A 24,990-nucleotide genomic window follows, 5' to 3' on the forward strand; every position below is an offset into this window, starting at 1 on the left:
CCAGGGTAAGATCTCCTGGAAGCACAGGGAGCAAGACATTTTTGGTTAGACACACTGGTGTTGTGTCTGCACAAGCACCGTGTGGCATGTTCAGCTTAAGCTTGTCAGCCTTTAATTAGCTGTAAGAAGGAAACAATTGAAAAGGTCCTTGCAGTAACTGGGAGCCTGCCTGGAGCTAATCTTCTTCCGTATTGTGCTGCAGAGATTCTGGCTGACCTGCCCAAGGAGCAGCTTCCTCACTCCCACTCACCAGGGGGATCTCACCAGCCCAGGCTTTTTCTCCTGCAAAAATAAAAAGTACATGGACTTTCTCTACAATAGCTAAAAGCAAACAGCAACAACAAACCCAAACAAATCAAAACCAAAGCCACCAAACAAAACCTCTTTTAAATTAACAAATGCAGTTTTCCTCTCTGTAGGACAAATGCAACCAGCCAAGGCATATGATGTAACAATAAATTCAGGTATTGTCACAGAAAAAGTGACATTAAAGCCTCTATTTCCAACAAAAAGCCTAGTGTCTCTAATTACCTGCATGTACTTGCGTCACTGCTGCATAAGCCACCCAAGAATTTCAAGTATCAATATCCTTCACCATATAAAATCTCTCTGTACACAACAGGACTGTCAGAAAACTTGAAGTAGCAGAGGCCTCTGCAGTTTTTGATCCAAGTACAGCCAATGATATATAGGAGGGGTACATTTTTATCCCCCCCTTCTTTCAGCCTATTCCCCTCTAGACCTGGAGCAGTCCAGAGCTGCCTCTGAACACAGAGTTGTTGTATTTAAATGCAGATTATTCATTCCTAGCTGGGTCTCACATTCTGTCCCTACTGGGGCGCAGTGTCCCTCACAGGCATGTGTGGAAGCCGGAGCTGGATTGTTAGTATGAATGCAGTGGGAAGCATGTTATCCACAGCAGAGTGTCCTTGATAATATGGTGAGGACATTGATCTTAAGCTCCATTGAAGGACCCAGAGTATGAACAGGAAATGTTCACATTCAAACATTTACTCTAGATAGCTGCTGACTATACTGATTTCTTTAGTGCATGCTCCTTTGTAACATATAGAAGTAGAGTGCTTGTGTATGCTCATAAAAAAGAATGTAGAGTCCGTAGCATTAGCTCTGGTGAAGGCTGCCTAAATTCACTTTAAATCTCCTACTGCACTCAGGTTCCCAAAAGAAAGTGGGAGAATGCACAGCCTTTCTTGCAGGGAACTTTTCCAGGCAGTCACAGCTGCAGTAGGACTTTGGAAGGCCAAGAGGGAAGAAGGAGAGGAGGGAGGTGCAGAGGGACTGCTCCCCCACCCCATGCAGAGCACCCAGCAGTTCACAGGGGCAGGCTGCAACTTCTCTGCCTGGACCCTGACAGAGGCGTTTAAATCTTCATACCACAAACAGCTGATGGAATTTGCCTTTAAACTCAGAAAAGCAGGGATTAACAAACCTAATGCAGAATGTCATGAGCAGGCCTCTGTGGCTGCTGCTTATTACTCCAATATTCTTTTACCTGTCTCAGTTCCTACTGAGAGCAGTTGGTTTCTGTCATGCCTGTTGTTCTGCAAGCATTACAGAGGTACTGCTGCCAAAAAAACATTCTCACTTCTCCCTACCCGGACGTTTCATTTCTTACCCTGGTCTGCCCCCTGCTCTAAGCTGGCACTTGCATTCAAGAGGCAGCTGTGTGAAAGCAGCAAACCAACTGCTGGCCTAAGAAATAACCCTACTAAGAGAAAAAAGTTATTTTTCAATCTGGGATAATTATCTGAGTCGCCATGCAGTGACAAAAGTGCTGGTGCCAACTTAGACAGAGGACACCCAGGGAGGAGTAGGAGGAGGGTGGGGACACATTGCAGAGGCTGAGACACAGGGAGGAACATTTTCTCAGAAAGGTGTCAACGTGTGTGTGTGTGACACCATGCCTGCACACACCCTTGTCTTTTCAGCAGGTGAGGGAATAAGAAAACTCACCAGACACCCTCTGGGGCTTTGGCAGGTTGTTCCTTCAGGACAGAGACCCCTCTGTTACTGTATCACGCCACAACCTGCAGATCAGGCCAAGCATTTCTCAGAGAGAAGTGGTGTCATTTGAAGCATGAGGCAGTTGTGCCAAAATGAAACTTTTCAGGGGGAAAAGGCCCCTTGATTTTAGTCAGAAAAATATTTTTAAGAAAACTGTGAATTATCTTTCTTTGACTAAAGGGGAAGAGAGATGGAGAAAGTGCTCTCCATTACACTCTTGACTTAGGCTGTGTAACAGTGTAAAAAGCTGTAGAAATGGTCTTTTGAAGAAAATGCAAGGTTTCCAATAAACTCTTTAAATTGTGCAAGCAAATTTATTCTTTTCCATGTTGGCTTTGTTCACCCACTTTCTTATTTAAGAGAAGAAGCAAGTAAATAGGTGTTTATTTAAAACTCAAGAAAGCCTTCAGAAAGCCAAGCGCGAACTACAGCTACTGGTGCTTGCACCACACACTCTGCTGCAAGCCATCCTCCCTGATCTCTGGGAATGGAGGAAAAGGGAGCAGAGGAAACCAAAAGCACCTCAAGAAAAAGACAATGTTTCCTCTTAGCTGTTGTTTTTCTCCCCCACCCTGCCAATATTTTCTTCCTCAATAGTCTGTGCCTTAAGTACTATGAGGAGTGTCTTTCCCTGCCTCAGTGAGCTGTGCCCAACCACAGAGGAGACTCTACAGATCCAGCAGTGTTTTACTTTGAAACACAAATGACTAAAATCTTCCAGACCACCTGCAAACACGTGTTAAGAGTCACCTGGTACATGTCATTAAAATACAAGCATGCTCAGGTGCATTTTGTCCCACGGGCAGTCTGTGGCTGTGCAGAGACACTACCTCATCCTGTCTCCCATAAAACTTCATGGCATGGGCATAGAGATTTTTGAGAGGATGTAGTCCTGCCCTATAATAATACACTGCAATTTGAGAAACCATCCTCAGGTGCATTACATAGTGACCTGGGAGCCTGCAGCCCCAAAATGTGAATCATTGATTCATAAATTTGCCGCTCAGCTGTCCAAAATCAAGCTCTCTCTGACAGAGACACTCTGGAGAGGAGTCTCAAATGAAGGAACATGCCTAGCTCCCTCACAAAACTCCTTAGAAAGGAGCAGCAACATGGGACAGGTCCACACAAGTACACCCAGCTCCAAAGGTGCCCTGCAGGTCATGGTGATGGCTTTGTGGTTTGGCAGAAATGCTGCTTGTGGGGAGTGAGAATTTTGTGAAACAGCAAAACTACAGGAGGGAATCTTAGGGTTGGTTCTTCACCTCTCTTCAGAGTCCACCCTGCCAAAACACCACAGGGGAGATTCCTTGGCCTTCTACACTGTGGAATTTGGTTTATTTAAATTGTTTGGTGGTTTTTTTTGGTTTATTTCACTTTTATTCAGAGGGTTTGCATTGATTGTTGGTCTGGGGCTCTTTCCTGAATTTGGGAGGGAAGGGTTTCCGCTTTTTGATTATAGGACTCTTTTTGTACTAATTTTGTTATGTTTTTTGGGAGGGGGGGCTGTTCTGCTTTTGTTGTTTATTTTGCTTGCATTTCTCCCCCCTTGTTTCACCAACTCTTGAGGGGGGATGGATTTAGTTTCTTTCCACTTTATTTTTTGGTTTGTTGGTTGGGTATTTTTTGTTTTGTTGTGGTTTTTTCTTGTTTTTGTTTTTGTTGGGTTTTTTTTTCTTTGGACCTAGCCTTTTGGTTGTTTTTGGGTTTTAGTTTGTTGTGTTGATGTTGTCTGGGGGCCTTTGGGGGTTTTTTGTGGTTTTGGGGGGTTTTTGTTGATTGTTTTTCCTTTGCTTTGGGGCTCGGGTTTTTGCTGCTTTTTGTTTGTGGTTGGGGGCGGGGGGGTTTGTTACGTTTTGATTTGTTCTGCCTTCTTTTTCTACTTTCTGACCTGGTGCTTTTCTGCCCTTTTTTTTTTGTTTGTTTGTTTGTTTGTTTGTTTGTTTGGGGTTTTTTATTTGGTTGGTTTGGTTTTGTTATTTCCCTCGTGTCTCACCTCCTTTCTCCCCTTTTTCCCTGTTTTTCCGCACTTTCCCCCGCCCGCCGCCCTCTCCCGCGCACACGCCGCCCCGGCCCCGGCGGAGCCGCCCCGGGTGGCCCCGGCCCCGCGCGGGGCGGGCGCGGCCGCGGGCGCAGCAAATCAGCGGGGCCCGGGCCGCGCATAAGAAGGGCGGGCGGGGGCCGGCGCCGTCCCTCCCGGCGGCGGCAGGATGCACCATGAGGAGCTGGCGTCCCTGCAGCGGCCCCGCTATGGCTGTGAGTGGGGTCCTGGGGGCCGTTTCGGGACCTCTTAGGTTTTTTTAGGTTTTGTTTTGTTTGAGGTTTTGTTTGTTTTTCTATTTTTTTTTTTTTTTTTTTTTTAATTTCACACTCCCTTTCGGCTTTCTCGGTTTAAAAGAGCGAGTTGAAGGCGAGATAAAGCCCGCCCAGCAGACTCTGCGGCAGCGCGCAGCGCTCTGGCTCCTTTTAGGTTAGCTCGCAGTCGGCTCCGACTGGGTTTTGAACAGGTTTTCACGGGGCTGCGTTTTGTTCTGTAACTTTGTGAATGGATTATAGCAGTGATTCCGCATTGCAGTTCGGGAGTTTCAGATTAGAGGTAGAGTTTCGGGTTTTAGGGCTGTGACTTGGTGTTACAGGTATGGGTTTGGGTTTTAACTTCGTAACTTGAGTTATGACTGCCGTTTCAGGTTGTAATTTGGTAACCTTTGGATTATCACTTCGGAATTTCAGATTATAAAATTAAACCTTTGCTTTCTAGTTTTATAACTTTGTCTTAGACCTTTGCAACTCTTAAGTACTTGGGATGTGGGGAGAGACCGTGCAGGTAACAGGCATTTCTTTTCAGGTGTATTTACTTCCCAAACGTGTGTTTAAGAAAAACTCTTGAAGCTTGCCTCCTCCTGCTGTTGGTCTCTTTCACCCGTGCTCTGCCCTGCTGGGATCTTGCACCAGCCTGTGCTTTTCCTGGCTCTGGTGGGGCAGAGCAGCGCAAGCCCACGGCTGTGCCATTCCTACAAGAAATGCCTCTGACACTTCAGGCATTGCAGAATGGGAACACACAAACGATTTGCAAGGTTCTCAACAACCCTGGCATCCTGTTGTCTAATGAGCAACTACCCAGTTCTTATCGTAGTGGCTTTGTTTAAAACCGGTTTTGAAACCTCCCTTTAGAAAGAAACACAAAACTCCTTAACAGTGCGAAGAGCCACCTAGATTCCACGTAAGACAAGTAGAAAAAGCTTGGCAGTAAGACCTTCTGCCTGCAGAATGCCATGCTCTTCTGAGCGTTTCTCCTCCTTGACAACTGATTCACCCTATTGATGCCCTCTGTTGGGGCAGTTTGTGGAACCTGCCTGTAGGTTTCGTTTTTCGTTTTACCCAGTAGGTGGATTACATCCTTTTGAAGGTGTGTGCTCGCTGGTTACCACAGGCATAGTCTGAGTGCCCGTGCCGTTGCGTTAGCAAAGGTGACTGTTTTGCTTGGGAAACCAGTCCTCCCAGCTGCTTGTGCCGTTGCTCGTGTAGATGGGCAGTGTCCGTGTGCGCAGCATCGTGCTCCAGCCTCAGTTTGGATACCATTAGTCTTGCAGAGATGGGAAAATGTTTGTTGTATGCCCATCAGGACTCCAGCAGCAGGGGCTTTCCTGTGTAGCTCTGGCATGGCTGGTCTCAGAATATGTGGGTCTGCGCAGGTAGAAGTCAGTGTGTCATGGCTTCTGATAAAGGCAAAGATTAGGCTTTGACTTAAAGCAAAGGGCTTATTCTTTGAGTCTTGTTCCTGCCCCTGGGCGTGGAGGATGGATTACCTTATTGCCAGAGCTGCTCAGAGTATTTTAAGGATCATAGGCCTCAATTATTATGGAAAAGAATGACCATGTTAAGGACACTAAATACAGTTTTGAAGATGTCATCTATCCTCTCGGTGCTTATGTTTTACTATGGTAGTTGAGAGCATTTTGTTCTAGTTACCATGGGGATGTTCATGTTCTGAATTGTAGCCACTCTTGGTGTCAGGTCTCTCTGCCCCAGGTACAAGAGAGGGTGAGAGTGCAGTTGTCTTTTCTAATGGTGCCACCCCTCTGACCAATAACGTCTGCATGCTCAGGATCTGGTAGTTCTTCTGTCCTTCCCTGATTGAGAAGCTGTGGCTGCTGTGCCACACCGCATCCACTTCTTTTTGGAGTGTGATTTTTGCTGCGAGAACCTTTGAAATTACATTCTTTTCAAGAGACTAGGCAAAGGCTCTTGAAGTATGCCAGCCTGATGGCAATATTTAAAAAAAATACACCAAAAAACTCCAGGGAGACGTCCATACTTTAAAGGACAAGCCACAGCCTTGTCTGTAGTGACAAGTAGAGGCACATGTTTGGGTTTTTTAGCCTGCATTTAGAGAAATACGTGTGTTTTATCTGCATTGCATTTGGCTGCCATTTTAAAAAGCGAAGAGACCCAGCACCTTAAAAAAACCCAAAAAAGACTCCCTAACTAGAAAACTAACACTAACATTATCTGAGCTCCGATGAAAGCCCATCATAAGTTGTAGGTTCCCTACATAACTAAAACTTCACTTTAGATTACTGACAAACAATTCCCTTTGTTGAGAACACGACATCTATGCTGGATTTCCTAAGGAGTTAATAAATTGTCCAAGCTAGGCTATCAAATTTCTAAGACCCCTTGCTTTAGTGACCTAGAACTGTTTTAAACATTTAACTTAACTTGGACTTTTGACTTTGGCTTCAAGTTCCCAGCAGAGTTTGTGTATTGCTCTGAAGAATGCTAGCGTTTTACTATCACTACTTTCTGCTGGGTACTGTATAAACTGGTGCATGATTATGAGTAGCATTTCACTGGGAAGACATATCCTGAACTTGGAAGAAGTTGTGCATTATGAGCTTTGCTGATATAGTAATACGAAAAACATCTAGAAAAAAAAATCTTAGAGCTGATCATTTCCATATTTAAAGTCAGGAAATTGATGAATGAAATCAAAGAAGACAGTCCCTTTCTGGGTTGGTGCTATTTAAGGATAAGCATGGTTTATGGGAGAATCAGAGCTCAGAGCAAACTCCTAGAGCCTTCCCTTGTACTATTAGGGTGAAAGTTTTGTGACTTCCTGGACCACTTGTTGAAAGGTGCCTCCAACTCGGCTAGCTGTCCGTAGCTTAAAAGAGATGCAGAAGAGATTTCTGTTGGTTCTCCACTGAGCTCTTCAGACAGGTATTTATCTCCAGTACCAATTCAAGTGAGAATGTCAAATTTCAAGGAAGCCAGCTTATCCAGCTGACACTGTGTTAACAGGCACGCTGCAACTGAATTTATGTAGTGGTTTCCAGTCTGGCTACAGCTGTTGCCTGGTTTATTTCTCAATCCCAGCACAATCAGAAGCAGAGGTTCACAAAACTGCAGAGAATCGGGACTTATATTACAACTAGAGGTATGAGCCATTTTTATAACAAAAATGCTTGATGCTGTGGAAGATTATGAAGACAAAAAGCTATAAATCTCAGATGTGCCTCACAGACTGAACATGGGAAGATTCCAAATCAGGTAATGGTGTATCTTTGAGAATGCTCATTCCCTGACATTCTCAGCTCCTTTATAGCTAGTTTTCCCTGAAATCTGTGTGCAGAAACAAATGTATAAGTTTTTGTGAACTGTCTGAAAGGCTTCACTGCACTTCCAGGAATACAGTGAAGCTACAGAGAGTGAATATCTGGATTTGAAAAGGATTTTAGGCGTTAACATGCTCAGGGTAGCTGAATTAATATTCAGCCCTGAGTCCCCGTCTACTGAGCTAGGTGCTCCAACATCAGCAGATGCTTCTGTTGGGGACACAAATAAGTGTCTAAGGAGTCACCTCTGCTGCTGAGGCCAGAAAGCTGGTTTCACAGGGCATGGATGATGGGTTAAAACAGGGGAAAACAGATTTTGGTATCCAATAATAAGAGCGTTGCTTGTGCTTCTGGTGCTGGCTCCCAGAACTGCTACTGTTTGGCGCTAGGAGTTAGGAGATAAGATACAAGCAGCACGAAGCTTCAAGAGGGAGTGCTGCTCTGCCTGTGGAGACAGGCAGGGCAAACCTGAAGTGAAACACAGCCTACGCCTCTCTGTGAAACTATACCTAGCTTCTTTGCTCAGCAGGATGTGAAAGTTTGCAAACCAGTGGCTTTTCAAAAAGCTTTTAACATAAAACACTATAAATTTGTCTGCATGTCTAGTAAGTGCAGCAAAACAAATGACTCTTTTTCAGTCTAAAAAGGAGGAAATGTCTTTTGGTAAAAGTTCCATAGGATTTTCCTAAGTGAAAACAGATGGGATTTTGTTTTTTGAAACTTAAAAAACTGTTTTGCTGTGTCCTATGCATATATATTCTTTTGGATGTATGCTTTCTTGTAGTGCCTGTAACTTATGAAAACGCTTTTCTCCCTTTTTATTGATGGGTGTTATTTGGCAACCAAATACACTGTTTATCTCTTCCACTCTTTTTGTAGGTTGCTAATAATTAAACTGCTGAATGAGAACTCAAAAAGTTTAACTGCTTTGTTTAACCAAGTGCACATAATTCACTTGGTAGGAGTGGTTCTCTGTGTGCCTTTTGTACAAAGCAGGTTCATCTCCCCTGAAGTCTGCTAGTAAAGAAAGGACAGAGCTATGTTAGAGCATGCTTAAAGCTACTTCAATGCTGTTGAAACAGGAAATATTAATATTGCGCTGGAAACAGGATTTATAGGACATGTGAGCATGCTACATCAAGTCCGATATTTGAGGCAGGGAATAGGAAGCGTGCAGATTTTTAGCTCGCCTCTTCTGTCAGGTGAGGCTAGCTAAATTATTGTTACATAATTTTTCTAGCTCAAAGTTTGCTCGATACTGTTGCTGGTTCAAGCTGACTATGTTTTACTAGGAATAACCCCACATGTAAAGCAGAAAAAAAAAAAAAGCCTGTCAGTGACGGGCAGGACTGGTGGGTCATATTTCAGTCTGATGATAAGCAAGTGTGCTCTCCTGTGCTTGCTCCTTGCAGGGAATGATTAACCTGCTGTGTTTGCTTCACTTGTTCAGGCTGTTTGGTTGTTTTTTCTGGAACAGGTATCCTTGAACTACTGCATGTTGTGGAATGAAAGTGCAGGCACTGGACAGGGGAGGAGATGAGCCCACCCTGGCCTGGGGACCATGGCTGGGGGGTCAGGGGCCTGGTGCCCCCATCCTGGGGAGGGATGCCTGCTGCACATGCCCCATTTGCTGATCCCTGATAAGACAGGCTGGTACGAGGGCTGTGTCCTGCTCAGCTCATTCATGGGTCAGCACTTCCTTCACCTTGGCACTTAGGTTCACCTTCAGAAAACAGCAATGCTCCCTTCAGAGTGATGCCAGCTGGGCTTTGAAGAAGTTTGCTGAACATATACTGCCTTATTTTAACTGCTGGGAGGAGAAGTGGGCTGCTGAGTATCTGACACAAGGATGGGGTTGTGCTGGAGACCAACATGTTGCCCTGGCACCCCTCCAGTTGAGTTTTGCCAGTTGCTGTGATGCAGGACAAGAGTGCCCTGGCCCGTGGTGGTGAGGGGCTGGTGGGGCAGGCAGTGCCTGCAGTGTGTTCTCTGGTGGCCCACAGCCTTGGTAAGGTGGCAGGAGAGGGAGGGAATGGGGTACTAAACCAGGTGGTTGTCCTATAAACTCTACACATAGCTTCTAATACCTTTTGAAATGTGTAAGCAAATAAACAGCCTGTGCTGGTGGCTGTTTTCAGTACTGAAATTACTGTTTCACTCAAATGAATATGCACTAGCAAGAAATACTTATCCAGAGGGATCATGTCAATTCTTTGTTGTCACTTATTGCCCAAGCTCAGGTTGTCTAGATAAAAATTCTTCAGGAATCAGGTTCAAGGAGCTCTGACTCACAGCAGCTGGCAAACTGCTGCCAGCCCATAAAGACTTTCTGCCTCCAGGTGTGGTCCTGTCCTGTCTGCCAGCCAGGCTCCAAAGCTGTTAGAAGCTACTGTCCCCATCTCAGATGCTTATCTTGGCCTTCGTGTATAAGGTTAAGCAGTCTGTGGCTTCTGCTAAAGTGAGTGATGAAGGATGTGGTCTCTGCCAGTCCTCTCTTGTGGACTCTGACCAGCTTCTGTAAAAGTGCAGTAAAAGCTTTTGTGGCATCTAGCAAGGTATTTAAAGCAATTCTTACCAGGCTTCAAAGTATGGAGAGGAATTTGTAGTCGTGCTTGCTATCAATCCTCTACTGTCTGTTCCTCCTGAAATGAAAAATAACCTCCTGCATTTGTGCTTTATTTATAAAACCACTCCATAAACTGATTATAGTTGCAGGATTGGACTCTCCTTTTCTGGGAGGACAGCACAGATTAATCCAGAGGCAGCTGGAATGGGAAATGCCCAAACTCTGTACAGAAGTGTACTTCATTAAGGCAACTGCTTTTTCACAGGGTTGTAGGGTCGAACTATGGGCCAGTAAATGTTTCACTTGTGTTTTAAGGGTGCTGTTTCAAAGATGTTTTGAGGAATCATAGCTGAGTACTGGGGCTGCCTGTGCCTAATACTCTGGCTGAAGTATTAGAAACAAGGCAAAAAAACCTTGAACTAGTCAAGGACACAGATTTTTTTCAGAATATGATCCTGTGTCTAGGGTCAACATCATTGATAAGGTGTTGTTTTTAACTGGTGTTATTTACACTGGGATCCCCTCGCCTGCTTTGCTGCAGACTGCTGCAGCTGCTGAGGTTTCAGCAGCATGAACTTGTCTTCGGCTGCCCTGTCATGCTGCAGAAGAGAACTTCACCTCTTGCCAGCATGAATACCCAATCTGTCAGGAAGCTAATCTCTCCTAGCAGAGCTGATTTGTATTTCTGGATTTGCAGTCACCTCTGGTCTGTGCAGGGGGTGACTGCAGGTCTCACAGCTTTACTTGCTGGCCAGGGCAGGGGGACTTTCTAGGTCAGGTGGGATTGTGGCAGACAGAGTTTAGAGGTGTTAAAATTGCTCTGCAACCACACCCTGAAACTGTGGTTTTGAGTGTGCTTTCAGTCAACTGCTGGTGGAAGAAGTGACCTTGACTCCTCCTATGGAATTATTTTTGGCTGGATTAGGTCCCCAGTCCGGTTTGCAGCATGAGCCTGCAGGCAGGTCTGGCGGCACGATGGAGTAGCTTGAGTAGAGATGAGCACCAGCACCTGGAAGAACGGCAGATCAAGTTAGAGTTGTGCTGCTGCTGCACATAGAGATCTGGAAGGTGTGCATGCAGTGGGGCAGGAAAACTTGCGAGCAGAACTCGAGGGTGGGCTGGGGCACTCAGGAAGGAGTGTCACATGAATGGCCCTGGTGTCCCCAGCTGCCTCTGCTGTGGTGCTGCTGGCAGCCTTGTGCCCTGTCTGCCTGAAGCAGCTGGGGCTGCTTTCAGCTCTCTGTTACCCAGTGAGTTATGAATTGGAGAAATATTTTTAAGGTAATCTTGTCTTTAGTGCTAAAATTTCACAAATCCACGTCAGTAGAGGTGTGGCAGTGTTTGCCAGGCAATGCTACAGTGCTAAGAAACTTTAAGATTTGAAGACACTGAGTTCTAGACTACCCAACCAAGAAAAATAAATGCTTTTTTTACACAAAGTGAGATCCAAGATGCTTTTTTGGTCTCTTTTTTGTAGTTGATAAAATTACTCTTGACTTGTGGGACCTCAAAACTGTGGGGATGAGATGTAACTTGTGGTGTGTGCTGTTTATTTCTGTGATTTTTAGTTTTTTCAAGACTGACTGATTTACCCAAGCTACAATTGACTGGATGGTCTCTGTTCAGTGGTAAACAGTTTTAAAATTTCATATCTTTTCAATACAATGTAGCAGAATAAATATCAGCACGAGTAAGTTGTGGTGTAACTGAAAAGGAACAAGAAGGAGGGTAGAGCAGGGATTATGTTTGGAGAAATCCGGGGCAAAGCTTTAATCAAGGAAAAATGTCAGCTGTTTTAAAATGAGGCCCAGAGTAAGCATGATTTCACTACATCTGAGCTAAGAAGTTGTTTTGAATACTGCTTTTCAGGCCACAGCAGAGCACAGACTTGTTCACTGTGATTTAGTGGACGCTGGGAGAAGAACCAGGCTTGGCTGGGCATTTGTAGCTGCGTGGCAGCTGATTACTGAAGGTGGATAGGCAGCTGACCTTCAAGGATTGGATGTGACTGCCTGCTAATTTATATCACCTCTGACTATGGTAGTGATGTTTAACAAATGGGTTAGAACAATCCAGAAAGTACGCAACTTTTTATCACTTGTAAAACCAGCCCCTTGCTCCAACTTATATCTACACACAGAAAATGAGAAGTAAGACCACATGGTTTTGCTGAAGATTACACAGATATGAGCTGTCCTAGAACAAAATGAATCAACTTTCTCAGTACTGTGGTTAGTAACAGGCAAAACAAGGGCTGGTGTTTCCTATAACACCGAACCATGGCGATGGCACTTAGTATTTCCTCTTTTTTGGTGGGGGGAAGGGGGGTGAGGGAAGAGGGGTAGGGGGGGAGGTTTGTTTTGTTATGTTGCTGCCACACTTCATTTTAAGTAGCTTCATAAATGTGTGCAGAAGTTTCTGATTAAAACAGAGGTGGATTTCTGTAATGTTCATCTGCATTATTTTTCGTGAAACTGAGTCAGGAAGGTGCTGAGTGGTAGGCTACTTCTGTGCAGGCTGCAAATACTGCCCATTGACAGGCTTGGACTCCTGAAAAGGACAAAGAAATGAGCAGTTAAGAATTTTGGGTTCCTAAAGTGGTACTAGAAGTTGTCTCCAGTAGCTTTTCAGGCACATTTCAGATGGAAATTTACATGTGGTCAAGTTTTTTAATATAATTTCTTTAAGTTATAAAGTACAGACTTTCTTGAAAGTTGACCATTTGTATGAAAACTGTTACAAATTAGGTAGAAGGTATTTCACGCGTGCTCACACTTCACAGCCTTTAGTGTGGAAGCCAGGAAGAGGAGGAATGCTTGTGATGAGCAAGGCTTGTTGTGACAGTGGGTCTATACAAAAGTAGTTACTATAGAGAATAGAGATGGTAGAAACTCACCTGCAGAAGGTACTGCTGATGAAGTTTATTTTTGCACTGCTCCACTCCCCCTAGCAGCAGTAAATGTCTCATTTTAAGGAAGCTTCCATAGAGCTGGAAACCAGGGCAAAACTTGGAAGATGAACTGTTACAAGCTGAGCAAAAGTCTTGATTTTTGTGAATCAAGTGATTCACACTTTGTGAAGAGCTTCAAGAAAGGAAACAAACTGCAGCTATACAAAAGATTATAAAATTCTGTGCCCAGCCCTTATGCGTGGCACAAGGGCCCAAATTTCTTTTTTGGATAGAGACTTCAAAAATTGCAAACATGTAACTTAGCTTGGTCTTAAGTTTATGTATGTTGCTTGTACTGCTGTTGCCATGACAGGGAGTGAATGCTAGTTATGCTTCCTTTATTTTCAAGATCTTAATATTGCTGTTTCAAGCAAAATACTTGTTTTTGGAGTGTTTACATAATGCTTCTGATATGCTCCTGATTTTTTTATGCAATTGATATTTAGTATTGTCACTGTGATTTCCTCTCATCAGAGGAAATGTGCTCGAGGTGACGAGGAGGCTGTGTTGAGGTCAGTACTTGCTTTGTAAACCCCAAAATTACTTTGGGTTATAAGGTAGACATAAGCAAATAACATGAAAAATTAAGTTATTCAAGATTCTATGGACAAAGTTTCTCTCAGGTTAGAGGAAATTTAATAGAACAAATACTAATACTTAAAAACTTGTGAGTACATGGTTTACGTAAAAATTTATCTTTTCGGTGCAGCTGTCAAAGACTTGTCTTGGAAATGAAAATACTTGGTTTATTGATAAGTTAGGAGCAACATCTAGCTCACTCTGTATCTGATTTTGCAGTGATATAAGCAGTGGTAGATGTGTCATTGTCACTCAGAACATCTTTGAGTTTCAGTAAACATGTACTGGATGTACTGACTTAAAAGGTCAAGACTTGTCTGTTCTTTTCAAACCTTGCTCAAAGATCTGTTATTCAAGGCTCAAACACTTTGTGATTTTGTTCTTACCTATGGTTCTAACTCCTGATGATGAAGGTAAAAATAGGTGTTTCATATTATGTATGTGAATGAGAAATAAGGGTCAAAGCTGTCCAGGAGCCCTGTGGGCAAGTGCCCTGCACAAGCAACGCCTGCCAGTGCACTGTGCTCCTGAAGTGACCTACCAGGGACTACGGGGAGGAGGTTACCCTGGAGCCAGCAGTATCAGTTCCAATACTTTTGCAAACACTTGCTCATTACATAGTGAAAGCAGCCAAGCAGGCCTCAAGTGATAGCTGAGGTCATTGCTGGCCTGGCACTGCCCCTGAACTGAGCACCTGCACAGGCGCACTGCGTTTGCCTTCTTCCTGCAAGAATTTATCATCTCACCAGGAAGCAGGAACAAAGAAGGTTCATCTCCATCCTCTGTGCCTTTCTGCCTCTGTGTGGACCAGCACAGTCAACAAAGGCAAGAGGCTTTGGAGTGAGATTATAACTAGTGAGCCTGATGTTGTGTCAAATACCCTTTGCTTTGTGGCTCCTGCTTGTTCTGGGCCATATCAGCTGTAGAAACAGCTACTGAATGCACAGCAGTTTTGGGACTTGTTCAACAAGCAGCTCAGCTGCCTTCCCAGGGCAGCCAGGAGTGCTGGAGAGAGGACAGGAATTGCCATGGCTCTGTTTTTCTCTGCCTCTGAGTGCCCAAGGGTCCTGCTCATCACCTAAGCTTACCATATCTATATATAAGCATTATGCAACATACAGCATTCCTTTATGTTCTTGTGAATTTGAAGACATTTTTGTGTTTAAATCATTCAATCTCATTGTCTGGGTCTGTAGTTGCAAACTGAATTTTCTGCTCTATTATCCTGAATGTAGAAGTTTTTTTCTCCCCACTAAGATTAAATGAAAAAAAAAAAAAAAAAAAAAACCATTGTGCCTTTTAGCCAAAGAATTTTGAATTACAAACTTTGAAGATATTGTGACTGTAATAATTATTTAGGAATTAAAACCCAGGCAGGCAGAGGTAGATGTGCTCTTGCAGTTCAACCTCATAGTACATTCACATGCTTATATTTGTGTCTTGAAAGAAAAATGTACTGAAAGGTTTCAGGTGTTTTCTGGAGCTCCTTTCAGAATGTGGAAAAAGTGAACAGATGGTTTATTCAGACCTTGGTAGAAGGACCTTGCAAAAGACTGGCTGTGAAAGAACCCGAAGATGATGAATTGTCAAAAGAAGAATAAAGACCAGATGTCAAGGCTGAGGGTTTCTACGCTGCAGTCTTTTTCATGGTGATTTCCAATTTACTCAGTGATTAAGTGGTGCTCTTACTCTATGGCTTTTCCTAGACAGGTGTTTCAGTCCTCTGGAGTCTCATGGCTCAGATCAAGACTCCTAAAGCTCTACAGTATGAGTTACTTAGTGGCCCAGACTCAGCTTTCTTCGCAGATTCTCTTTTATTCCAGAATTCCTGCCTGTCATCCTTGTTTTCTGTTCTTTAAGCTACACATTACCACATTTCCTTCAGTTCGTTACTGTGCTGAGAGTTTGGTGATAGGAAGCTTTTTGGTTTCAGCTGTCCAATGATCTGAATATTGAATCCATTAGGTAACTCCTTCCTCCCAAGCTTCTTTCGGGGGGTATGAGTTGTTCACCCTTTCCCCTCTCTTTCACTTCCCCAGTCCCTGTTCTTGTCTTCCTCTTTTCTTGCATTCAAGTGTAGCCTTCCCTAGCCAGTCCCTGGGTAGAAGAGGTTTGCTACAAGTGTATTTATGAATCACTGTTCTGGCCTCAAGTTGTAATGCAGATTGCTGGTTTTTCTTCTTTTTTTTTTGTTTTTTTTTTCATTTTCAAGACTGAAACAGAAATTGATCAAGGTCTTGACTTAGCTAGAAAACACATGCAGTATTTGCAGGGCATTATCTTAATTAGCTACTGTCTAATGGCTATCTGCCTTTTGAATTTCTACCAAGTAGTAGCAACAGATGCAGAAAACATTTGTGTTATGCTCTTCATTTCAAGTAGTTTGCCTTTGGTGAAGCATCAGTAGCTCTAGTCAAACATGCCTACCTTCCTCAGGTAGGGCCCTTCTTTTTCACAGTAAGCCGTGGGCTTTATTCTGGCCCCGTGTGTTGGCTGAGGTGTCTTAAACACAATCAGGGTGATGTGACGTTGCTAGGTCAGAGGTTTTGCTGTGCAAACAGCTAAGAGGAGTGCCACAGAGGTGCAGGCAGCCATGTGTGTGAGCGCACCATGGGCAGACAAGCCTGAATTTGGATTTCCCACTGCCACTGTAGTGAGTTCTGTCTGTGCCCTACCCTTCCTACTACTGATGGTCTCCAGCCCCACTTTCCTGTTCTTCCACTCCACTTCTGCAGTGGCTTTCTGCCCTGTCACCAGTGCTGATGGGTGCGGTTGTGGCCTCAGGCAGTGGCGTGATGTGATTACACACAATGAAAGCTGCCTTTGGGGCTCTGCAGAAGGCTGCCTGCACAGTCACCTTTCCTGTTAACTTATTGAGACTCTTGGTTCCAACTGCTTGCATAGGGATGAATGCCTTTTGGATTAGTTGTCTTTGGTTTTGTTTTTTTGGCATCATCATCACAGTATTTTAGTGATCACAAGTTACTTGTCCTTTTATGAAGGTGTTGTATACATCTGACTCAGTGATGTATGTGCAATTCTCTTCAGAGAAAAATTGAATATAAACTGCCTAATACTAGAAACAAATTTGATGGCGTTTTTAGGCAAAAGACTTGCATTTGTCTTCTGGCTGAATCTAATTACAGGGTTTATGTTGAGGCACATTATAGACACCAGCATTTTTCTGTCTTTCATAGTTGCATAGTGCATTTTACTAGCCTGGCAAGATTAAACTGTCTTTCTCATTATTTTGTTTACAGTCTGCTTGTGTTAAGTTGAATTGAGGTCACAGTAGGTAAAATGCAAGGAAATGGAATACGTATGGTAAAATTTTGGCACTTTTATTTAGGATTTTTATGTATATTACTAATGAAAAGCAAAAAGGTTAAAGCAATTTCAGTGGAACGAGCAAAGCAAACGGTAAATGTGTTAAAATACAAAGAATTCAAATTACAAGTTCTTTATTTAAGAAGTTAGCAAATGGGTAAAGGTGGTAAAGGAACACTTGACTCTTTATTTGTTTTCTTATGAACTAATCTCTGGAGAAGGAAAGCTTCTGAAAGCTTCCTTGATGTTTAAAGAGTGTTCAAAAAAAAAAAAAAAAAAGGGAGTGAAGAGCACTAAGGTCAATTGTCTAAGCTGACCTAAAAGTTTTAAGGTCATAGAAATGAGCTAGAGTTTTAATGGTGTTTTGTTAGCACCTCAGTCTTGGGAAAACCTGCTTTGCCTTGAGTTGACGGGCTAGCAAAGTAGGCAAAGATAAACAGTTACAATTTTATTAAGCAATTACATCAAGTGTGCTGTAGACTGTGAGACCAGCTGTTAAAAGTTGGTGGAAGTGGTTGAGCAACAACCTGATACATTGCATTCCATGTTTGTAATCGTAGATGGCAACACTTGAAGCTAAATTAAAATGGTTGGGTCTTCGGCTGCTTCCTTCAATTGCATTACTTTATCTCCTTGTTTTTCCAAACATACTGAACAATTATAATGAAGTAAGGACAAAATGAAATGGTTTTTTTCTACACAGGGTTAAATCACCGTATTCGGAAAGAGATGTCCATGCTCTAGTATCATCATACAGTAAGGTACTGTCAGAACTACTTAGTGTCTTTTAATATTTACCTCTACTGAAGTCTCATGTGATGGTACTGTAGAAAGCTGGAGGTTTAAAAGCAGAGTACAGGATGTGTATACTCCTAAGCAGAAAATTAAATGTTAAACCTTTTGGCAGCATACACAGTCACTTGCTCCATGCCAGAGCCAACTTGTGTCTGTCGTTAAATGAGACTTTCTAAACTTTGTGGGGATTGAAGTATCTTGAGGCATGTCTGAGGAGCCCTACAGACTTTTGCCAGTGTCTGGCTGAAATGAAGTGGTTTTGACACTTGGGTTCAGGAGCGTGGAATGTGGTTGCTGTTGCATCACTGTCCCCTTGTATGATAGTCCCAAGGTCCATGTATTGCAATAGCACTCAGTATCTAAATGGATGTGGCTGGCCTTGTGGTAGCAGATATATATGACTGAAATAAGATCTTTATCAAGGAAGTGGGAGGAAGAGGATGACTCGGGAAAGTAATTGCACAGGAGTGAGGCTCTCTGGGAAAGCTCAGGGGAAAGACTGGTTCATCAAACATTTTTAATTTTATATCAGGATGTAATTTACTAGGTATCTGTGTTCAACACTCCCATTCTAATGATGTATGTTTGCTTTCCCTGTTTGTGCAGTCTCTGGCAGTTAGATGTAGCCCAGAACAGTGGCCCTGGAGATCCTGTGTAACACATAATTTGTGAGAGTGGATAATATCTATCTGCTGGCCAGAAGCTGCATTTATATTTTTGTTTGAAAATACAAGCCTACATGCTTTGACAAAGAAATTGTCAGAGATTAGGCGAGATACAGCCATTTCTAAGGGAGAGAGCTGTTCAATGTTGGAAACATTTGAAAAGTTACATCTTGAAGACCCCCACTCTTTAATTAAGTGTATTAGTCTATTATCTCATGTGAATCTGCCCTCCAAGTTCACAGCTGTTGTAGGTTTTTAGTGCTTGCAGCGTCTGCCTTTGTCTAGAGACCTTCCTTTGAGTGAATTTCAGGGAATGGACTGAACGCCCCTAACTGGAGACACAGAAAAATGTTCAGGCCATCTGGTCTCATTGCTGTGAGACACATGCTAGTTGCTTGCAATTGTACTTTTTGATGAAGAAGTCTATAGAAAGCTGTTTTCATCGGAGCCTGAAATTATTCATCCAAAGATAAACAACTTCCAGCATAACAATAGGCCTGTAGGTACAAAATACCTTAATAACAGAGCACTTGTAATAGGTGTTCGGTGCTGTAAAGCCATTTTTTCTTAGTAGCCTATTAAATTATCTCTGTTCACATTGTTATAGTTGAGGCACTTTCTTCTGCATATTTAATAAATCATTACATTGGATACCTGCAAGCTGATATGGGAGTGGAAGCTTGGGGGGAAACTCCATCTGCTTGTTGCTTTGAGAATTGTTTTTCTGATATCTGTACATGAATCTTCCCCAGCTTCCTGGGGTGATCTGAGCTCCTGTCCTGTTGCAATGAGGACAGCTCGGGGAGCAGTGAGTCTGCCTCAGAGCATTGCCAGCTCAACCTGCTCCATGTACTGTGCATGGGTGGTACAGCACATGAACTGCCAAACTAGGACCAACCATAGAGTTGAACTGCCCAAGGCAGGTACTCATGGGGTGCTAAGTACCTGAGAATATGAATTTTACTAGGAATAAAAAAGGCACAAAAGATTAATTTATTGGCCTCTTTCAAACTAGGTATTCTCTCATTACATAAGGTTTTTAATCACTGTGACCATCTAAAATGCAACTAGCTTCTTCTGGAAGCTACAGCACTGAATTGTGATGACAATGCCTAAGGTCCTCACACTACAGGGAGGCATAAATGGGATGCTGCCTAGAGCCTGTTGTACTGGGCTCAGCTATCACTGGGACTGGCTATGGCCTGCAAACTGTCAGTCAGAAGTTTTTGTGCAAGAAAGGCTCCCTGGCTTTTGTTTTTGTTATAGAATGGCTCTGTTGAGTACTTTTGACGGGGGGAGACGGCAGGAAGATGTAAGGTGGGCATATACAGAATCTGCAGAACTTCTTGCCAGTGGACTGAAACGCTGCCTTGCCTTGCTTGCTGTGTGGCTCAGACAGCTGAGACTGCAAAATGGGCTTTAGCTAATGTTTAATTCAAACACTTTTGTGAAAAACTTTTATCCCAGCATTTTATAGTCTGTACTCCTGTATCTTTTCTTCACTCCCATCTCCCCAGCCCCGATTTTACAAATTCTATTCTGTCACTGTAAGAGGATTTTGTTCTCTCCATAGTCTGTTATGTCTTGTTCATTGAGCTTCCCCGTTGTGGTGCCAAAAGAGCCCTCCTCCTTATTGCTCACGTCTTGCCTTCCATGGGAAAAAGTCTCTGGTGGCAGGAAATTGAGGGGGATTGACCCTGGGAAATAAAAGCCTCTGTTCCTTTCTTTGCCTTCAGTGTAAGAAGTCCTTTGATATGTCTGTGGCAAATGCCTTATTAAAGGGTCTGCCTGCTAGGAGCAGCCACGTGCTGTTCTTGAACTGTTGCAGATAGTCATATGTGTGAGAGAAAATGAATGACCAGGAAGCCTTAAGTGCTGTTGTAAGTTTTGCAGGTTTTTTTTTCCAGCTTCAGTTTTTCCAAGATAACAAAACCTGTTTGGTAAATGGTTATACCTGAATTACTTAAGGATTATGCCTCAAGAAGTGTTCCATAAATTTGTATTTCAAAATTGTACCAAATATTACTTTTCCTTACGTGCTTTTTTGTTACACATTATTTTAAGTTTTGCAACCTTTAAAAGTACAATCCACGGACTAATTTGCAAACTGTTGCAAGTTAGAACTGTGAAACATCTCTTAGTTAATGTAAATTCAATCCTAAACTACTGTGACCAGCAGGTCAATGGAGATGATTACAGCCACTCCACTCCAGCAGCATAGCAGCCCATGTGGAGGGCTGCATCCAGCTCTGGGGGCCCAAGCATGAGAAGGATGCTGATCAGGAAAACGGGTCCAGAAGAGGAGGCTACAAAAATGATCAGAAGGCTAAAACATCTGTCCTGTGAGGATAGACTGAGAAAATTTGGGTTGTTCGGAGTTGTTCTAAGGTTATGGGTTATCTTATTGTGGCTTACAAGAAAGATGGAGAGGCAGTTTATATAATGGTATGTAATGATAGGACAAGTGGGAGCAGCTTCAGACTGAAAGAGGATAGATTTAGATTAGACATTAGGAAGAAATTCTCTAAGGGTGGTGAGGCACTGGAACAGTAATTAGTTTTCCAATAAACTTAGTACCAATGTAAATTATCTCTGTGGTCTTGGGACCTCCAAAATCCTTGTCATGGATGTAATATAAGGATGAACTCTGCACTGGATGATGTTTAGAGAGACAGTACTTGTATATAAAATTCCTGTGTGAAGTGACCGCATCTCTGTGAACCTGAAGTTTTAATTATCTTTCTGGATTCTGTTAGTAAGGTCATGGCTCCAGTGGCCCTTGTGCACCTGGGCTGATTGCTAGTTTCAGTAATAATATTGCCTCTTCAGATGTGGTAGCTCTTTTTCTGAAAACTTGCTCAAATCCAGAAATTTGAAATGTTTCCATGTTGTCTGCTAATGCTGAGTCTGACTTAGTAAATCCTGCATCATCCTGCGTGGGATGAACCTACAATCATTCCATGTTGACTGTAGGTCATGAAGTGCCTTGTGCTAAGTTCTCAGCTCTGTGGTCAGCAACTGGCATAACTCCAAGAATTTGCCAACAGCTGGAGTGGCTATCTTGGGTCAGGGCACATCGGAAAGTTTTTGCAATTCACAACCAGACCTCAAACATCAATTAGTCCTAGATACTGCCTACACAGGGCAATTTTCGGATGAGGAGAGTGTATGTAAGTACAATGTGTCATTTGATGGAAGATGACCAAGTCTTAAATTTAGGAAAACTCCTTGGTAAGCACTTTTATGCTAAATATGTAGAATATACATACATAGGAAGCTGACAGTAGAATGTTCCTTTATTTCTGTTGAATCAATTTTGGGAAGAATTGAAAGAAAGTTGGTGTGCTGTACTGAGTACCAGAATAAATCTCCCATGTGTGGCAGTTTAAGTTTTAGAACTTCTCACTGTTCCATGTGTTTCATACACACACTTCCTTTAGTGTTTTTTTTCATGAAGAAATGTCTATAAGTGAACTTGGTGTCTTAGCACATGGTTTATGTCTACTAACTCTTGGCTAACAGGGTGTCAACATCTAAAATGAATTGAAATAGCTTTAAGTCTAGCATTTTTATTAGATCTTGTTGGTTGTCCAGATTTGCTCCTAACATTCCCTCTTTAAGGGAATTCCTCTGAATTTGAAGTTAAGTCACATAATTAATGAATTTAATCATAAGATGTTGTTTAGATTACTTTTTTCCCTCTGTATAACTTTCATGGAATGTGTGCCTTTTTCTATGCTATTTGGCTCTTCTCAGCTGGAAGATTTTGTGTCAGGATTCTGCTTGGTAGAGATCCTCAGGTGAAGCCCAGCCCTGATTACTCTGCCACATAAAACCCTTTATTGCAGCACTCTCCTTCATTGTGAGCTGAGCATTATCAAAAAGTTACTGATAGAGCAGAAATATGTTTATTCTTTCATCAATCTTCCTAGCCTTCTGACTAATACTTGCTCTGTTAAGGAGAATGACTGAGCTTTCTGTCTCCAAACCAAACTTGTTTGTGTGTTGAACTTGGTGTGTCTGGCTTGATGGATGCTCTCAGGATGTTTGAAGGAAGAGGTACACAGGACTCTAGTCAAAGATTGAAGCCCTTGCCAAAATATGTTATTATAGACTAGACTTTAAGAACCCAAATCTTGAAAGAAATTGCCTCTACAGCTCAGTCCTGAGGCTCCCTGCAGGTTGTCATTTCTGTTGCTAAAGTTGTCTGCAGCCACTCCTGATGTGATAGCACAGTTGCTTTGAAGCCAGTATATGCTGGAGGGTAAGTGTGTAGCCAGACGCATTGGAAGCTGGTGTTGTAAGAGACTCCTCCCAGGATTAGCACTGTAGGTGTTGGCATTCCCTGTGCTCTGTATTTTCAGTGCCCAGAAACTTTAACTGCTTTGGCCCTAACAGAAAGGTCTGATTTCCAGCTTGTGGGCTGCTGATACCTCCTCCAGAAAGGAGCTGGGTTTTCCACTTCCCAGAGTATACAAGCTACTTGGTTTTGAATCTTGCTCTTGCCTCTCATTGTTGCAGTGTTTGCCAAGCAGAACAACTATTACAATTCCACAGTATTTGTTGGTGCCTTCATCCACACTCTGAATCAATCTTTGCCAATAATTTTAACGAGGGATTTGAATTTGGCCCGGACTGCTTGATCTAGGATACCTTTGTTGGGCATGGGAGGCACCCATGGATGTGCAGATCCAGGACTAAATTGCAAAGCATTAATGTTATTCAGGTTAATTTCTAGGCTGATACTTACCGCATGGGTCACGTGGTTTTCCTTCACCTCTATTCAGACAAGCTTCCTTTTTTTCTGATTTGCTTATGGCTGTGTTGAGTTGTTTTGGAGGGCAGGAGTAAACAATTGTTTAACAAGTTGCGAGGAACAGGGCATGGGAATTGTCATGGGTGATGAAGGCTTGGCCTGGGATTGTCTGTCCCACCCTAGCTGACAGGACCATAGCCAAGTAGGACAATCAGCTGGGCTCTTCTGACAGCACTTGTCTCCACTTGTGAGCACTCATAGCTGGGAGAGCTTTTGAAAAGGGGCCCTTGATCTCAGTGTTGCAAGCAATAAAATGATATACTATGCTTCAGTGTGGTGGCTCATCAGTGTTTTTCCCTTGCTCTGGGAAGTCAGGAGGTCTCTGCAGCAGAGGAACTATGTCATGGAGTCAGAGCAGCTTGTCTAGTTGTGCTGATGGTGGTGAGGACAAGAGCAGTATTAGAGCAGCCTCCCTGGCCAGTTTGCCAGGTGCAGTGCTTTACTGTCTGCATCCCATGCTTGCCTCCAAACTAATATTTTGGGTCATGGTAAGTGATATCCTGATTACAGTACCTGAGAGCTCATTTTAGAGTGAGTCATGCTTGTTGGAGCTACCAGACTTAAAAGAAACTCTGAGCAAGATATGTATTTGTTTGATTGGTGTATAAAACATCTGGGTAATTAGAAAGAGCAATCTTAAAATCAAAGGAAGATGAGAGATATCAACTCCCATGTGGTCATTAAAACTTAAGCTACAAAGCTTGAAGCAGCTATACAAGACCTTAACAAATGTATGGTAGCATCAGTCAAAAATGCGGGGGCATAGTGTAATTTCTTTTGTATCCTCAGTAAATGCATGTGAGATAATTTCTCTGGCTCTTGTTTTTTTTTTTTTTTTTTTTTGAGGTACAGGTTTCAAGGTATGCAAGTACTTCCAAAACCTGAGTCCTGCTGTTTTTAAGTGCTTTTTACTTGAGTTGCCTGTATCCATTACCTGAAAGTGTTTATCCCCTACTTGAAGCAATTCTCAGGGAAAAGCTGAGAACTTGCTCGTGGCATGCACGAGTCTGTGTGGGAATGGACCTAACAAAGCACATCACAGTGCTTTCAGGAGAAGCAGGGGCTGTGGTTTTCTAAGGAGGATGTGTCATGATGTTCTCAGCTAACCTGCTCGTGGGATGCCACAGAAAGCAGCTAGTCCAGCCCTGCATTTCCGTCCCCTCCCTTGTGCCTGCGCACGGTGCCTGCAAGTATGCAGCGTCTCAGATCAGGGAGCCAGTTCCCCCCAAACAGGTCTCTTTAGCAGGAGATGCCCCTTGTTCTGGTCCACTGGTTTGCCAGCTATGGCCTGAGAGGTGGTGTGAGCATGTGCCTGAAAACATGAAAGAATGTAGGACCACGTTTTTCACACAATGACCAAGGTTGGAAGATATCTCCCAGATGATCTAGTCCAACACTCAGCTTAGTACAAATAGGGTGTCCTTTTGGTAACTGGTATATGCAGAAGACTGTTTAGAAAAGCCTCACTGCTGTGGCTGAAATTCACCCAGAAGTCAGCACAACAGTATACTCCTTCAGACTCTCTGCTAGAAACATTTGGAAGAATTGGAGAGCTGCTCAGAGAGGCCCCCTCTGTAATCTACAAATAGAGAAAGACCAGTCACTGGGTGGTAGATGTAAATAATTTGGGTTATTTGCAGCTGGAGATGTAC

At 43.1% G+C, this 24,990-nt stretch overlaps 1 protein-coding gene across 4 annotated transcripts in view; it reads left to right on the plus strand.

Moving 5' to 3' along the window:
• Nucleotides 1-4,190: 4,190 nt before the first annotated feature.
• The window catches only part of IQGAP2 (IQ motif containing GTPase activating protein 2), a 123,698-nt gene continuing 102,898 nt past the window's right edge, over nt 4,191-24,990 (plus strand). For 3 of the 4 annotated variants that reach the window (XM_050986618.1, XM_050986620.1, XM_050986621.1), the window contains exon 1: nt 4,191-4,281. In XM_050986618.1, the coding sequence (XP_050842575.1) occupies nt 4,236-4,281 (46 nt within the window). In that variant the 5' untranslated portion in view covers nt 4,191-4,235. Of the gene's footprint in view, nt 4,282-4,474; nt 4,496-24,990 lie in introns of those variants that run through there. The other variant, XM_050986619.1, reaches the window with a different exon arrangement.

The sequence above is a fragment of the Serinus canaria genome, chromosome Z (assembly GCF_022539315.1).
Source record: "Serinus canaria isolate serCan28SL12 chromosome Z, serCan2020, whole genome shotgun sequence".
Lineage (NCBI taxonomy): Eukaryota > Metazoa > Chordata > Aves > Passeriformes > Fringillidae > Serinus > Serinus canaria.